We start from the raw sequence: 17,992 nt of genomic DNA, 5'->3' as shown, positions 1-17,992 counted from the left end.
GTGTTATTGTAACAAAGACACTGATACACTGTGATTGGTCCACAGGGACCAATCACAGGGCTCTAATCCCAGGACCAATTACAGATGGTCCTGGGATGTCAAGCAGAACTTGTCTCCCGCCGCTGGGCACGGGATTTCTGCCTGTTAACCCTTGCGCTGCTGTGCAGCGCCGGGTTAACTGCATGTCATTTATAAACGCCGGGATGCGCGAACGCACTGCACAACCCGGCGTTTATATATGACATTCTGCGCAAAGGGGTTAAAAACTTTTTGGCTGTTTGTCGTCCTTTCTAGTGCTCAATGGTCATGTACAATGATGTAATGTCCAGCGTGCCAATAAAAAAAAAATCTTTTCAATTTATGTTTTGTAGAATCAGAAGAATATGTGCAGTGTCCTTCAGATAAGCCGGGATTTTTACCATGTAGGGTTAGAGGTGAGTATCTATGCACTTGGATAGATTAGCATGCAGACACTCGATCCCTGAGACTATGGGTCTCCCGGGTGGATTTTAGATACTCAGCAATGGGGTACCACCATGGGGATGAGGTTTGCGCCCAGTTATTTGAACTTATATGTGGCCCTATGGGAGGAATCAGCTATATACCCGGGGGGCCATCTGGGTGCAGGCCTCGTCCTATGGCAACATTTTATTGATGATGTCATTTTTATTTAGGAAGGCAGTAAGGACAGCCTGACTACGTTTTTAAATGATATTAATAAAAACCACTTCTTTTAAAATTTTACTGCATCATATAGTCAGACGTCCGTTCATTTTTTAGATCTCAGAATTAGTATCCGGGATAATAAAATACACACCCTAACCTATAATAAACCAACAGACAGCAACAGCCTGATCCATATGGACAGTTGCCACTTGCCCATTTGGCTAAGTAATATACCTCAAAGCCAATTTTTAAGACTTCATCGCAACTGTAGCAAAATAGAACAATATGACCTGGAGGCCAACCAAATGAAGAATTAATTTATCAATAAGGGATACAGTGAGGAATCAATTACTAACACGCAGAAAAAGATTCATGGAATTAGGAGAGAACCCCTAATATCATAGAAACAGATGAACGATTCTCATGGAGAAAATAAGGAGGATAATAAGGACCCACTGATTAAGATACCAATCATTACCCATTATAGCAAACACAGCTTCTCATTCCGTAAAATAGTGAAACATCACTAGAACCTGTTGAAAAATGACAAAATAGTTGGAGATCTTATCCCAAGTGCCCCCTCGTTTGTATATAAAAAAGTGCAAAACAATGGTAACTGGATAGCTCCCACCATCAAGAAGAATACCACGACTAGCAACCCCACAAAAATGTTCCTCCAACCTTAAAACAAATTCTACCCTTTTAGACAATGCAGTGCGTGTAAGGCTATGAATAACAACTCTCCTACATTAATGGTGCGAAATCAAATGGATAATATTCAATATAAAATTAAACATCACATCCAATGTAAGACTAGGGGTGTCACATACGGGATTATCTGTCCCTGCACAAAAGTGTATGTAGGTTGCACGATGCGACAATTAGGGACAAGAATCAAGGAACATTTGTATAACATTCAGAAGGGATATGAGGGACACCTCCTTTCCATCTACTATAAGGAGAAACATCACCAAGTGTTTACAGGCTCTACATTGTTTGGCATAGAAAAGGTGGCTCCCCACTGGAGAGGGGGAAACTATATTGCACAGCTCTTAAGAGCTGAATCAAAGTGGACACATAACTCAAACTCATTAAATCCATATGGGCTTAATTCTGAATTTGAATTATTTTGCTTTTTGTAATATAGCTGTCATCGTTAGGTAGTAGCTCATTTTCCATCCACTTGATGCAGATTTGGAAGACCTACAACAATGGACAACAAGGAGTTAACCTCCAGCGCTACTGCACTGAAAAGTACAAAGAGCCGGCAGCATCACCACAATGACTACTCCAGATGAAGGAAACCGAGATTCTGTTTCCAAAATGCGTCAAGGTATTGTGGTACACAGGAGCCGCCGTAGTGATGTCACTACTCAGTATCTTAATCGGAAGTCGCAGGAAGCCTGGTTGAGATGCCACCGGCTGGGGTATTCTCCCGCTGCACCAACGCAGAGGACTCAACCATAGGACGCATGGGATCAAAAAACATCTCCACGGGACCTGCATCACTTGAGACCAGAGCAACGCTATTTACATCAAAGCAGCAGCGGCCGGTAATGAATTGACTGTAGATCTTGTAGATTAACCCATGCACTGCTGCTTATTGTAGCTATTGGCAGCGCTTTCAATAACTCTAGGCAGGAATTTTGCCTGGCTCCTAACCCCGCAATAAATATCTCAGATTATTCTTTTGTTGTTTTTAGAATAAGCATGGGCGCCTGATTGCAGTAACCACAAAGCCCAGCATTGCCTGACATTTGTGGTGGCCCGGTACAGGAGTTGCACCCCGTACCTAAATTGTCCAAGTCCACTATAAATCCCAGCAAGCCCTGTGGTCTCTAAAGTCACTGGTCACCTCCGTGGGCCTAGCCAAGCTGTAAAGACGGCTACATCTGTCTGACTCAGTAAAGCTGCCGTTGTTCCGTAACTTGGTATCAGAGTCATTTTTTGCCCCTGTGCCTAGCCTGTAGCATTCAGCAGCTAATAAATACTGGAAGGATTAATATTTTTTTATAGAAGTAATTTACAAATATGTTTAACTTTCTGCCTCCAGTTGATTTAAAAGAAAAAAGGTTTTCACTGGAGTATCCCTTTAAACAACTGTGCACAAAAGTGACACAAAACCCTTGGTTTTGCTGCTTTTTCCAGAGTGTACTACAAACAAATAAACTGGGGCACTTAACAATTGTGCTTAAAATCAACAAAGATTTTGCCCTGGCAAAACAAAAGCAACACAATATATGTAGCTGCTTTAGATTATTTTAGTACTGGTTTCCTACTCCTCACTGGGCTATATTGTTAACAAAACACTGTACATAGTGTGCCTCATTCAGATCTGCACACAGACAGAACAAACACAGTACTCTCTTCTGTATACTGCTTTGGAATATTGTAGTAGTGGGGTGATCCTACTCTTACCTGGACTGTTAAGCACATACTGGGGAGATTTATCAAAACCTGTGCAGAGGAAAAGCTGACCAGTTGCCCATTGCAACCAATTAAATCACTCCTTTTATTTTTCAGAGGCCCTTTTAAAAATGAAAAAAGCAATCTGATTGGTTGCTATGGGCAACTGGTCAGCCTTTCCTCTGCACAAGTTTTAATAAATCTCCCCCACTGTCCCACAAAAAGATCTCCTCATAGCTGCACTTTTTAAAATGGTCAATGCAGTTGTGTGCATAGAAATTCTTGTGCCATTGACCCTTATTGGCTTCCCAGAGGTCAGGTGATCCTTTCTCCTTCTTCCAAGGCAATTGGCTAACCTGAGGTCATGTGATCTTTCCTCCTACCTACAAGGTATTCTGGGCTATTCTGTGTTCCTTTTTCCTTTTCCTAATCTCACATGCTACTTTACCAAGTTCGGCCAAATCGAACCGACCAAAGTTGCCCTTTGATCAAAGTCCGTCAAAGAAAATGTTTCCTAAGGACATTTCATAGTAATTGTAAATGTATCAGTGAAATTTGTGCGAGGCATTTAATAATAATAATAATAATGTAATGATAGTGACATGTTTTCTTATTCTCTGTCAATTCATAATAATTGTTACGCCGAGCGCTCCGGGTCCCCGCTCCTCCCCGGAGCGCTCGCTACACTTCCCTCACTGCAGCGCCCCGGTCGGTTCCACGGACCCGGGGCGCTGCGTTACCACCTCCGGCCGGGATGCGATTCGCGATGCGGGTAGCGCCCGCTCGCGATGCGCACCCCGGCTCCCGTACCTTACTCGCTCCCCGTCAGTTCTGTCCCGGCGCGCGCGGCCCCGCTCCCTAGGGCGCGCGCGCGCCGGGTCTTTGCGATTTAAAGGGCCACTGCACCGCTGATTGGTGCAGTGGTTCCAATTAGTGTTTACACCTGTGCACTTCCCTATATCACCTCACTTCCCCTTCACTCCCTCGCCGGATCTTGTTGCCCTAGTGCCAGTGAAAGCGTTCCTTGTGTGTTCCTTGCCTGTGATTCCAGACCTTCTGCCGTTGCCCCTGACTACGATCCTTGCTGCCTGCCCCGACCTTCTGCTACGTCCGACCTTGCTTCTGTCTACTCCCTTGTACCGCGCCTATCTTCAGCAGCCAGAGAGGTTGAGCCGTTGCTAGGGGATACGACCTGGTCACTACCGCCGCAGCAAGACCATCCCGCTTTGCGGCGGGCTCTGGTGAAAACCAGTAGTGACTTAGAACCGATCCTCTAGCACGGTCCACGCCAATCCCTCTCTGGCACAGAGGATCCACTACCTGCCAGCCGGCATCGTGACAGTAGATCCGGCCATGGATCCCGCTGAAGTTCCTCTGCCAGTTGTCGCTGACCTCACCACGGTGGTCGCCCAGCAGTCACAACAGATTGCGCAACAAGGCCAACAGCTGTCTCAACTGACTGTTATGCTACAACAGTTACTACCACAGCTCCAGCAATCATCTCCTCCGCCAGCTCCTGTACCTCCTCCGCAGCGAGTGGCCGCTTCTGGAATACGACTATCCTTGCCGGATAAATTTGATGGGGACTCTAAGTTTTGCCGTGGCTTTCTTTCCCAATGTTCATTACACTTGGAGATGATGTCGGACCAGTTCCCCACTGAAAGGTCTAAGGTGGCTTTCGTAGTCAGCCTGCTGTCTGGAAAAGCCCTGGCTTGGGCCACACCGCTCTGGGACCGCAATGACCCCGTCACTGCCTCTGTACACTCCTTCTTCTCGGAAATTCGAAGTGTCTTTGAGGAACCTGCCCGAGCCTCTTCTGCTGAGACTGCCCTGTTGAACCTGGTCCAGGGTAATTCTTCCGTTGGCGAGTATGCCGTACAGTTCCGTACCCTTGCTTCAGAATTATCCTGGAATAATGAGGCACTCTGCGCGACCTTTAAAAAAGGCCTATCCAGCAACATTAAAGATGTTCTGGCCGCACGAGAAATCCCTGCTAACCTACATGAACTCATCCATCTTGCCACTCGCATTGACATGCGTTTTTCCGAACGGCGTCAGGAGCTCCGCCAGGATATGGACTCTGTTCGCACGAGGCGTTTCTTCTCCCCGGCTCCTCTCTCCTCTGGTCCCCTGCAATCTGTTCCTGTGCCTCCCGCCGTGGAGGCTATGCAGGTCGACCGGTCTCGCCTGACACCCCAAGAGAGGACACGACGCCGCATGGAGAATCTCTGCCTGTACTGTGCTAGTACCGAACACTTCCTGAAGGATTGTCCTATCCGTCCTCCCCGCCTGGAAAGACGTCCGCTGACTCCGCACAAAGGTGAGACAGTCCTTGATGTCTACTCTGCTTCTCCACGTCTTACTGTGCCTGTGCGGATGTCTGCCTCTGCCTTCTCCTTCTCTGCTGTGGCCTTCTTGGACTCTGGATCTGCAGGAAATTTCATCTTAGCCTCTCTCGTCAACAAGTTCAACATCCCGGTGACCAGTCTCGCCAGACCCCTCTACATCAATTGTGTAAACAATGAAAGATTGGACTGTACTATACGTTTCCGCACGGAGCCCCTTCTAATGTGCATCGGATCTCATCACGAGAGGATTGAACTGTTGGTCCTCCCCAATTGCACTTCTGAAATCCTTCTTGGACTTCCCTGGCTTCAACTCCATTCCCCAATCCTGGATTGGTCCACTGGGGAGATCAAGAGTTGGGGGCCCTCTTGTTCCAAGGACTGCTTAAAACCGGTTCCCAGTAAACCTTGCCGTGTCCCTGTGCTTCCTCATGTAACCGGTCTCCCTAAGGCCTATATGGACTTTGCGGACGTTTTTTGCAAAAAACAAGCTGAGACTCTACCTCCTCACAGGCCTTATGATTGTCCCATTGACCTCCTCCCGGGCACTACTCCACCCCGGGGCAGAATCTATCCTCTGTCCGTCCCAGAGACTCTTGCCATGTCTGAATACGTCCAAGAAAATTTAAAAAAGGGCTTTATCCGTAAATCCTCCTCTCCTGCCGGAGCCGGATTTTTCTTTGTGTCCAAAAAAGATGGCTCTCTACGTCCTTGCATTGACTACCGCGGTCTTAATAAAATCACGGTTAAGAACCGCTACCCCCTACCCCTCATCTCTGAACTCTTTGATCGTCTCCAAGGTGCCCATATTTTTACCAAACTGGACTTAAGAGGTGCTTATAATCTCATCCGCATCAGAGAGGGGGATGAATGGAAAACGGCATTTAACACCAGAGATGGACACTTTGAGTATCTGGTCATGCCCTTTGGTCTATGCAACGCCCCTGCCGTCTTCCAAGACTTTGTTAATGAAATTTTTCGTGATCTACTATACTCCTGTGTTGTTGTATATCTGGACGATATCCTGATTTTTTCTGCCAATCTAGAAGAACACCGCCAGCATGTCCGTATGGTTCTTCAGAGACTTCGTGATAATCAACTCTATGCCAAAATAGAGAAATGTCTGTTTGAATGCCAATCTCTTCCTTTTCTAGGATACTTGGTCTCTGGCCAGGGACTACAAATGGACCCAGATAAACTCTCTGCCGTCTTAGATTGGCCACGCCCCTCCGGACTCCGTGCCATCCAACGTTTTTTGGGGTTCGCCAATTATTACAGGCAATTTATTCCACATTTTTCTACCATTGTGGCTCCTATTGTGGCTTTAACAAAAAAAAATGCCGATCCCAAGTCCTGGCCTCCTCAAGCGGAAGACGCCTTTAAACGACTCAAGTCTGCCTTTTCTTCGGCTCCCGTGCTCTCCAGACCTGACCCATCTAAACCCTTCCTATTGGAGGTTGATGCCTCCTCAGTGGGAGCTGGAGCTGTCCTTCTACAAAAAAACTCTTCCGGGCATGCTGTTACTTGTGGTTTTTTTTCCAGGACCTTCTCTCCGGCGGAGAGGAACTACTCCATCGGGGATCGAGAGCTTCTAGCCATTAAATTAGCACTTGAGGAATGGAGGCATCTGCTGGAGGGATCAAGATTTCCAGTTATTATTTACACCGATCACAAGAACCTCTCCTACCTCCAGTCTGCCCAACGGCTGAATCCTCGTCAGGCCAGGTGGTCTCTGTTCTTTGCCCGATTTAATTTTGAAATTCACTTTCGGCCTGCTGATAAAAACATTAGGGCCGATGCTCTCTCTCGTTCCTCAGATGCCTCTGAAATTGAACTCTCTCCTCAACACATCATTCCTCCTGACTGCCTGATTTCCACTTCTCCAGCCTCCATCAGGCAAACTCCTCCAGGAAAGACCTTTGTTTCTCCACGCCAACGCCTTGGGATCCTCAAATGGGGTCACTCCTCCCATCTCGCAGGTCATGCGGGCATCAAGAAATCTGTGCAACTCATCTCTCGCTTCTATTGGTGGCCGACTCTAGAGACTGATGTGGTGGACTTTGTGCGAGCCTGCACTATCTGTGCCCGGGATAAGACTCCTCGCCAGAAGCCCGCTGGTTTTCTTCATCCTCTACCTGTCCCCGAACAACCTTGGTCTCTGATTGGTATGGATTTTATTACTGACTTACCCCCATCCCATGGCAACACTGTTATTTGGGTGGTCGTTGATCGATTCTCCAAAATGGCACATTTCATCCCTCTTCCTGGCCTTCCTTCAGCGCCTCAGTTGGCTAAACAATTTTTTGTACACATTTTTCGTCTTCACGGGTTGCCTACACAGATCGTCTCGGATAGAGGCGTCCAATTTGTGTCTAAATTCTGGAGGGCTCTCTGTAAACAACTCAAGATTAAATTAAATTTTTCTTCTGCATACCATCCTCAATCCAATGGACAAGTAGAGAGAATTAACCAGATCTTGGGTGACTATTTACGACATTTTGTTTCCTCCCGCCAGGATGACTGGGCAGATCTTCTACCTTGGGCCGAATTCTCGTATAATTTCAGAATCTCTGAATCTTCCTCCAAATCTCCGTTTTTCGTGGTGTACGGCCGTCACCCTCTTCCCCCCCTCCCTACCCCCTTGCCCTCTGGTCTGCCCGCTGTGGATGAAATTTCTCGTGATCTTTCCACCATATGGAAAGAGACCCAAAATTCTCTCTTACAGGCTTCTTCTCGCATGAAGAGATTCGCAGATAAGAAAAGAAGAGCTCCTCCCATTTTTTCCCCTGGAGACAAGGTATGGCTCTCCGCTAAATATGTCCGTTTCCGTGTCCCGAGCTATAAGTTGGGACCACGCTATCTTGGTCCTTTTAAAGTTTTGTGTCAAATTAATCCTGTCTCTTACAAACTTCTTCTTCCTCCTTCTCTTCGTATCCCTAATGCCTTTCACGTCTCTCTTCTTAAACCTCTCATCCTCAACCGTTTTTCTCCTAAATCTGTTCCTCCCACTCCTGTTTCCGGCTCCTCGGACATCTTCTCTGTCAAAGAGATTTTGGCCTCTAAAAAGGTCAGGGGAAGAACTTTTTTTTTTAGTGGATTGGGAGGGTTGTGGTCCAGAAGAGAGGTCCTGGGAACCTGAGGACAATATCCTGGACAAAAGTCTGATCCTCAGGTTCTCAGGCCCCAAGAAGAGGGGGAGACCCAAGGGGGGGGGTACTGTTACGCCGAGCGCTCCGGGTCCCCGCTCCTCCCCGGAGCGCTCGCTACACTTCCCTCACTGCAGCGCCCCGGTCGGTTCCACGGACCCGGGGCGCTGCGTTACCACCTCCGGCCGGGATGCGATTCGCGATGCGGGTAGCGCCCGCTCGCGATGCGCACCCCGGCTCCCGTACCTTACTCGCTCCCCGTCAGTTCTGTCCCGGCGCGCGCGGCCCCGCTCCCTAGGGCGCGCGCGCGCCGGGTCTTTGCGATTTAAAGGGCCACTGCACCGCTGATTGGTGCAGTGGTTCCAATTAGTGTTTACACCTGTGCACTTCCCTATATCACCTCACTTCCCCTTCACTCCCTCGCCGGATCTTGTTGCCCTAGTGCCAGTGAAAGCGTTCCTTGTGTGTTCCTTGCCTGTGATTCCAGACCTTCTGCCGTTGCCCCTGACTACGATCCTTGCTGCCTGCCCCGACCTTCTGCTACGTCCGACCTTGCTTCTGTCTACTCCCTTGTACCGCGCCTATCTTCAGCAGCCAGAGAGGTTGAGCCGTTGCTAGGGGATACGACCTGGTCACTACCGCCGCAGCAAGACCATCCCGCTTTGCGGCGGGCTCTGGTGAAAACCAGTAGTGACTTAGAACCGATCCTCTAGCACGGTCCACGCCAATCCCTCTCTGGCACAGAGGATCCACTACCTGCCAGCCGGCATCGTGACAATAATGTTTATATTTAGCTTTTAAAAATAGCATGTAGCACTTTTTTAAGGGATTGTCCAAGCCCTTTAATTTGTTTTTAAACCGTTCAGAATGAGGCAAAATAAAAGAAGTAGGGTTCACCTGATCTTCTGTTCTCTCTCTCGTTCTAGTGTGCTTTGCGGGTCTACCTTCTTGTTGCTTTTGACAAAGACATGTGAGCACATTTCCATTGTAACAGCCACATCAGTAACATGTCAGTGTCAAGAGGAACTAGAACAAGTGACTAGAGACTGACAGGGTACCTGGAAAGCAGTGGAATTATACTGGTGGAGAATCGGTAAGGTAAACGCTACTTCTTTTATTGGACAGTTCCCGAGATGGACAGAGGTGTCAGCAGAGAGCACTGTGGTCAGACAGAAAAGAAATTCAAAAATAAAAGTACTTCCTGTGGTGCATACAACAGCTGATAAGTACTGAAAGGATTAAGATTTTTAAGTAAAGTAATTTACAAATCTGTTTTACTTTCTGACAGAAGTTGAGAAAAAAAAAATTATTCCACTGAAGTGCCCCTTTAAGAGTCACAGGGAATAAAGAAGATGTGTTGAATTGAAGAAAATAAATGTTAACCTAAGCATGCACTGGCTATCTTAGGCTACTAGTGGCAACTAGAAAATATATCTTTCTATGTTTAACAGCAAAAATACAGAAATCCGCAACACACAGGTCCAATATGGTGAAAATAGAAAAAGTTTTAATCCATAATGTGAATGTCTTACAGCGACGTTTCTGCTGGCTCACCCAGCCTTTCTCAAGCTCCTGGGTGAGCCAGCAGAAACGATGCTGTAAGACCTTCACATTATGGATTAAAACTTTTTCTATTTTCACCATATTGGACTTGTGTGCTGCGGATTTCTGTATTTTTGCTGTGAAGCCTATGGACCCCTAACCAAGGTCCGGTTCTGCGTGCACCCATACATACGAAGCTCCAGGAGTGCTGTTTTTCTTTGGATTTCTTTCTATGTTTAGATATTGCTCGCTTATATAGGGTTTTCTTTACCATAGATAATACAGTATTTTGTAGAAAGACAATAATGATAACAATAACAAAGACAGCATAACTAATTGTATTAAAGGAAACAAAAAATAAAAGCATTACCTCCACTAGATATGAAACAACAAAAAGAACAGCCACTATAATAATGGTATCCCACCTCCAGTAATATGGCGTGCAGACAAGCTGTCAAAGAAAATAAATGATTTGTTAAGATCCATATTTCAAGTACCTAACAGGACCATTACAGCACTTACTGTATAACATGCTGTTTATTCATTCTAAAAATAAAAATATGTAACAAGGACATAAAAATCCCTTCTTTGCATTTGATTGATAAATTGACAAATAACACACATCTTATGTAAAATAAGGGAGGTTGGCTGTTTGAAGCCTACTGCTTAGTAGATATGGCTTAACATGATAATTCTAGGTACAGTAAACCTGAATATAATCCTTCTTTCAATAAATAAGGGTTGTGTAGGAAGGTAGTGTAGAGTCTAAAGTAGTAGAGTCAAAACATGAGAAAAATATCTGATATGAGTTAGATATAGTAGAATAAGCATGAAAAGGCACATTAATGAACATAGTGTGCAATCATTAGTGTCACTTACCTCCATTATACGATACACAGATTCAATATTCGCGAAGTAGACAAATAAGTAAGCAACCAGTTGTCCGATCAGCAAAATGGTAAACACAACTACAAATTAAAAATGGTTACATTGAACTGTTACATAAATGTTTGCACAAAGGAAGCAGCACACTTTTCTATGAATCCAGCTGAATAAAAAATGATACTATCCAATGCACAAAGTTCTACTGGTCAGTGTCTAAAACGGGTACTCCTGTGGAAAACTATTTTTTTAAATCAACTGGTTCCAGAAAGTTAAATAGATTTGTAAATTACTTCTATTTAAAAATCTTAATCCTTCCAGTACTTATCAGCTGATGTACACTACAGATGAAGTTCTTATCTTTAAAAAAAAAAAAAAAAAATTCTGTCTGACCACTGTGCTCTCTGCTGACACCTCTATCCATGTCAGGAACTTTCCATAGCATAAGCAAATCCCCATAGCAAACCTATCCTGCTCTGAACAGTTCCTGTCATGGACAGAGGTGTCAGCAGAGAGCACTGTGATCAGTAAAGAAATTCAAAAATAAAAGAACTTCTGTAGTATACAGCAGCTGATAAGTACAGGAAGGATAAAGATTTTAAAATAGAAGTCATTTACAAAACTGATTAACTTTCTGGCACCCCTTTAATGTTCAAACCCCTCCTGATGTTTAGATATAGCTGGCTGAAACATGCGGCTGTGCACTTCACTTCTTGGATTGACACAATTTTCATCCAGTTTCTGGAGGCAGATGTCATAGGCTTTTAATGGAGTCCATTTCCTGCCATTTGCCAAAGATCATGGAAAGCCAGAAAGTGGATTATGCTACCGCACACTCACCTGGCTGTGTCTGGATATCTGAACACTCACACCTCGATCAAAACTTTTGACATATCCCTGCGACATGTCAAAAGTTTTCTATACTGGCAGGGAGACTTTACAGGGATTGTCCAGGGAACTACACTTTTCCCCTATTCACAAGATAAGGGATAAGTGTCTGATAGCAGGGGGGTTCAGCCACTGGAGCCCCCCCCCCCCCCCCCCCTGGAATCTCTGGAACAGGGCCTGGCTTCTCACCTATCCTCGGAGCAGAGCGTCCCCACCCTCTGAGACGTGCAGTAGTGACAACCCCCATCTCAGCCAATTGCTGGTTGAGATGGGGGTCCCATTTCAGCTGACAATTGGTTGCGTATGCCTCATTCTCGCATGTCTCTGATGTGGGGCCGCTCTGCTCTGAGGATGGGGGAGTAGCCGGGCCCCGTTCTGGAAATAACAAGGGACTCTAGCTGTCAGACCCCAGCCATCAAATGCTTATCCACAGGATAGGTAGTTCCCTGGACAACCCCTTAAATGGCACTTTGGAAGTATATGGAAGTATATTTCAAATCTTTTTTTTTTATTCTTTATTCAATTTTAGGTGTTTTTGAAGACATCTAGAAAAGTCAAAAGCAAGCAAATAAGCCTTAGATCATATTGTGTGTTGAAAAAAAATGCAACTAATACCAAAAAAAACACAACAGACACCAAAAACCAAAACTGTTTGGGCAGATTTTTCAACAATTATGCACAAATAGCTGTCAATTACTGAGAAAGATCGCCCACTTGATCTTAGCCCAGAATGAGCAGTGGTTTTCATGTTTGAGGTTTACAAATGACAAATTATTCTGGAGCTTTTTCCACAAAACTATAACTCAATCTGCTCAGCTTCTCCTTCTATATAATGCTGCCTGCAGATTGGACAGCATTTTCAATGTGACAGGTTCCCCTTCAAAGTATATTAAACCCAAGCTAAATGTAAGAAGTCTTACTGCTGGTCTTACTTACTGAGTTTTTTGGGGGTGAACTATCTTGTCTTCCTTAGTGCAGACAAGTCATTAGACACTATTACTAGTTTTATTCAGTTACTGTATGGCGACAATATTTGGTCACTGTATAACCGTGTTATTTGGGCAATGTGTAATGGTATTATTTGTTCGCTGCATGGCAATTTCATTTGGAAACTATATTACAATATTAAATCAACACTGTAGGGGGAATTCTTACTATAATCATGGTATCATTTTCTCACTGTATGAAAGCATAAGAATATAGGTATAATAAACACATGACAGGAGGAGTGCAAAAAAGGCAATAATAAAATATTAATTTGTGCTCTAAAATGCAGCAGGAACATTGCATAGAAAAAAGTTATGGCTTATGGGTAAACATTAACATATAGGCATCTTTCTAAGGCAACGTTTGTTCATCCATATCCTTAATACATACAAGTGAGGATCTCATTTGACTTAAAGTTTATTCTTTGCTAAATGACAATGTGAAGTATTTTTATCTGCCTTGTGTATAATTCTATTTTATTATAAAACAATATATAGTTAAATGCAATATGTTTTATGAATGGTGCCAATAAAAAGTACAACTTGGCTGTCTAAAAAACAAGCTCCATACAACTCATGGACAAAACTCGCGAATCTGCCCACACATTGCAGCAGGGCTTCACAAGTGTAATCCAGTCAAACATTTAGCAGGTTTTTAACTTAATCTTTGTCTATTAAAAAAAAAAAAAAAACTTTTGTAAGGTGTCCAGCACAGTCAAAAGGCAGGGCCCTGAGCCCTTAATGGCTTCTCCTATGTCACAGTCACTCGTCAGCATGGTGCTGTAGTGCATTTTGACCATGCATTTGTAGTCAAACTACACAGGGCCACTACAAGGCGATTCCTCTGAGTCAATTAAGAGGACGAGCAGCTGTGACGTGAGCAGAAAGAGAGGCGTTTCTGCCCAAGACCCCGGGCCCCGCCACCCCGACTCTGGGCTTTTTTTATGGCTATAAGTCATATAAGAGTAACATTTCGAATTGGCTTATTTAATTAAACTGTAATTTTATATGTTGAATAAAGAAAATAAGTAGCTATGGTCCAGATTTCATACTTACAGTTAGTGTAAATCGGCTTCCTGAAAGGTTTTCCCTTACAAAACACAAATTCTACAATAATAAGATTCATTCCACTTATGAACCACATGGTGGTTGTTAAAAAGTTTCGATTAGCTAAGAGACCCTCATTTATTGTTATATTCTGTGTACTGTGATTCAATGGAAGACACCCACTGCAAAAAAAGGAAAGTTGAGAAAATAAGTAGGGATACAGAACCATGTTTATAAATATTTTTCACCAAATGTGAAAACCTATTCACCACACCAATTTGAGTTGCTGGACATCCCATTTCTAAACCATGGGGGTTAAAGGGGTATTCCCATCTCAGCATGTTATTCCCTATCCATAGGATAGGAGATAGCAAGCTGATTTGAGGGGATCCGGCCACTGGGACCCTGATGGATCTCAAATATGAGAACAAAATTGGCATTAGAATGAACGGAGCACACTGCGTCTGCAGCACCAGCTTCATTTATCTATGGGGCTTTTAAACATCTCAGCCCTTAACTGGGAATTGTTTGTTGGGCCTCTAATGTTTTACAAAGGTGAGCCTTAAAGGGGTACTCTACACCTAGACATCTTATCCCCTATGCAAAGGATAGGGGATAAGATGTCTGATCACGGGAGTCCCACTGCTGGGGACCCCTGCGATCTCCCTGCTGTACTTTGCATTCATTTAGAGCGTCAGGTCCAGCGCCGGAGGCCTGTGATGTCACTGCCACACCCTGCTCGTGATGTCACAACCATGCCCCCTCAATGCAAGTCTATGGGAGGGGGCGAGACGTGCGTCACACCTTCCCATAGACTTGCATTGAGGTGGCATGGCCATGTTGTCACGAGCTGGGCGTGACCGGGACATAAAGAGTCCTCACCCTGCATCCCCAGTCATCCAACACAGAGCAAAGTTTGTTCTGTGCACTGGATGTCTGGGGTGTTGCAGCCAAGATCGCGGGGGCCCCAGTGGTGGAACTCCCGCGATCATACATCTTACCCCCTATCCTTTGGATAAGGGATAAGATATCTAGGAGCGGAGTACCCCTAAGTATTAACATTAACCTTTACTGGAGATATTGCTCCAAGCCGTAAATCCTTTAAATGGGCACTGTCATGAAATAAAAAAAATTGATATGTTGTAGTACTTAAGTACTACAACATATCTCTAATATACTTTAATTTAAAAAAGTGATTTTACAGTTTAAAATCACTTTTAAATTTGGCCACTAGGAAGGTCGCCCACCTAGTGGCCGAATGCATTCGGCAGTGACGTCACTAGTGAATTTCAACTCGTTGAAGCCTGGCAATGAGTCGGAATTCACTCACTGCGGTGCTCACTCCCACCTGTCAATCAAACAGGCGAGAGCGAGTGCTGAGAACAGAAGAAACGCGCATTGGCTCCCCTGCTCCCTGGCCTTGCACGCAGGCCCCGCCTCCCGGCATCCTGTCGCTGCTGTCCTGCCCATCGCTGCACTGTCCTGGTATGTCTGGGGGGGGGTGTTCGGGTATCGGGGTTCAGGGGAGGGGTAGCGGGGTTCGGGTTGCGCCGCGGCCATGTATTGATTTTAACACAGGGTGCCTCCAGTTTTTCCCCACTACAACTCCCAGCATGCCCTGACAGCCAATAGATGTCAGGGCAAGCTGGGAGTTGTAGTGGTGAAACAGCTGGAGGCACCCTGTGTAGATGAACTAAGGGCGGAAGTCAGCCCCAGCAAGCATCAGTGCCGTCACGCCTGCTGGGGAAATCTGCCTGGTAGTGAGCACACTACCAGGCAGACAAAACTGCATTTTTTATATAGTAAAAAAAATAAAAAAAATAGGCAGGGAGGAGGTTAGGGATAGATGGGAAATAGGCAGGGAAAGAGAGAGAAAAAAAAGGGATGGTGGGAGCTACCCTTTAAAGCAGCCCCATAACCTTATTCCTTCCACGATATGTTTCAGTATGTACATCTTGAAGGCATTCACTAAACCCAGATTATTCAATGAGTACAGTGGCAGCGTGCTTTAAACCATTCTAGTTGGTGCTTGGTATTGTGCATTGTGATGCAAAAAGGATAGTAGATATTAATGGTAGAAGCAGGCCAAATCAGCTCTCCCACAGCAGCTCGGACAGGTGCGGATTCACCAATACGTAATCAAGAAGGAAGGAGTCCAGCTCAGCTATTCCAACAGATATGCGGTTTATTTTGTGCAAGCAGAACACAAGACAATCATGAAGGTGACGCGTTTCGGCCGGTGGCACCCGGCCTTACTCATACAAAGGTAAGACTGCCATGTTTCACATTATAAGGGGGAGGGGAGCTGAATCGGAAGGGGATTCACCTGTGGAATCCCACCTGGTCATCCGAGAAAACTCACCTCCCTACCTCCTAAGGAGAATCACAATAATGAAGGCAAAGACACAAATACAAAAGGACTACAGAAACTTGAAAATGTGAACAGATACCACATATCATTCAAAAGAACTTGCAAATGATATTATTGTGAAAACACTAGCAATGTTTATTAAACATATACATAGAAACATTAAAACATGTCAGATGTTAAAAAACACATCATATTCATTTTAATACTGTTTAAATTTAGTAATTGAAAATTTCTGTATTTTATATATATTTTTTAATTATTTTTTTTAACATATTAAGATATTAATGCACCATGTGCTGTGCCTGAAAGCTATAAGTGTGTGTTCTCTACTGCTGCTGTATAATCAATGCATTTACACTTAAATGGGGAAAACATATTTCACAAAGTGACTTTTGTTAAAATGGGCATCCTTTGAAAGAGGCACATAAAAAGTAATTATATTGCTACCAGTGATTCTCTATTGAGATTGCATGGCTGTGTACTTTTGTGCCATATTTAACCTAGCCCAGTGGCATATTTAATTTAATATACAATAATTAATAGTCTACTACTATAGTATAGTGTTTATTAAAGCCATAATTTGAATGTCAATAACATCATTAATCTCACTTTTATAGATTACAAATATTTACATTTACCTGAAGACATCTAAGTCATGATACCATGGCTGCTGTTGGACCACAGTGAATGCGATCGTTTGCACGATCAAGCTAAAGATGGTGTGTAAAATCATCGACAATAGCAAAGGTGGAGAAATGAGCTGTCCAGCAGGCCGATAGGGAGCCAGTTTCATAGCTGGGCCAGTTAAACTCACTGAAAAGTATATATTATGCTGTTAGGACATGTTTTTAAGTTTTTTTTTTTTGTCAGTATTCAATATAATGTACTATGGATAAGCGCCTCTAAAAAGGAGACTAGTTCTACATGTATATATGCATAAGTAATGATATTAGAACAAGTTAAAGGGGTACTCCACCCCTAGACATCTTATCCCCTATCCAAAGGATAGGGGATAAGATGTCTGATCACAGGGTTCCAGGTGCTGCATGGAGATAGCGGGGGTCCCAGCAGCGGGACCCCAAGTGATCAGACGTCTTATCCCCTTTGGATAAGGGCTAAGATGTCTAGGGGTGGAGTACCCCTTTAAAGCCTCTTGCACACCACATTTTTCTCTACACCTTTAGGAAACCTTTTCCCCAAAAAAACATGAATTGTGGTCTTTTTGTTTGTTCTAGCACAGTAATGGATGTCTCGAATGGCTTTATTCATGAAAGAATAGATACATAAAAAATGGCAACAAACAGCACAGAAAAAAATACATAATGTTAAAATGGCTAAGAGAAAAAGCATTTGAAATGGATCAGAAAGCCAAATCTATGTGGCTTCCTACAGACATAATTTGAGTTCATGTACAAATAAATGACCATTTAGATTTTAGAAGATCTGAAGGTCTTCTGTTTACACCTTGATAGTGGAAGTATTTCACTATACTGTAAAAGAAAATGTTTATTCTGCAGAAAAATAAACAACCCCATACCTATTGGGTATTTGCCTAATATACACTTGGTTTCTGTTTGATAGATCTATTTATTTTTCAACCCCTTAACAATATTTGACTAAAATGTACGTCCCTTTTCCTTGGTACTTAATGCACTGGGACTTCCATATACATCCTGTAGTGTTTATAATCTATGAAGTGAGCATGAGAGCTGC

The 17,992-nt window shown here is 44.1% G+C and overlaps 2 protein-coding genes across 5 annotated transcripts in view; one reads left to right on the top strand and one right to left on the bottom strand.

Annotated features, from left to right (window-relative positions):
- Positions 1-3,123, top strand: part of PLAAT1 (phospholipase A and acyltransferase 1) — a 121,872-nt gene extending 118,749 nt beyond the window's left edge. Inside the window, exons 4-5 of the mRNA XM_056565403.1 lie at positions 372-434; positions 1,859-3,123. Coding sequence (XP_056421378.1) covers positions 372-434; positions 1,859-1,951 — 156 coding nt within the window. The 3' untranslated portion in view covers positions 1,952-3,123. The remainder of the gene's footprint in view (positions 1-371; positions 435-1,858) is intronic.
- LOC130361839 (probable cation-transporting ATPase 13A4) overlaps positions 1-17,992 on the bottom strand; it is a 108,044-nt gene that overhangs the window by 20,273 nt on the left and 69,779 nt on the right. The window contains exons 25-28 of one of the 4 annotated variants that reach the window (XM_056565398.1): positions 16,918-17,092; positions 13,918-14,090; positions 10,985-11,073; positions 10,476-10,556 (exon numbers count right to left, since the gene is read on the bottom strand). In XM_056565398.1, the coding sequence (XP_056421373.1) occupies positions 10,476-10,556; positions 10,985-11,073; positions 13,918-14,090; positions 16,918-17,092 (518 nt within the window). Of the gene's footprint in view, positions 1-10,475; positions 10,557-10,984; positions 11,074-13,917; positions 14,091-16,917; positions 17,093-17,992 lie in introns of those variants that run through there. The other 3 variants (XM_056565399.1, XM_056565401.1, XM_056565400.1) reach the window with 3 other exon arrangements.

Source organism: Hyla sarda, chromosome 3, assembly GCF_029499605.1.
Source record: "Hyla sarda isolate aHylSar1 chromosome 3, aHylSar1.hap1, whole genome shotgun sequence".
In the NCBI taxonomy this organism is placed as follows: domain Eukaryota; kingdom Metazoa; phylum Chordata; class Amphibia; order Anura; family Hylidae; genus Hyla; species Hyla sarda.
Note: the sequence above shows the minus strand (reverse complement) of the source record. Positions and strands in the feature narration are given on the sequence as shown.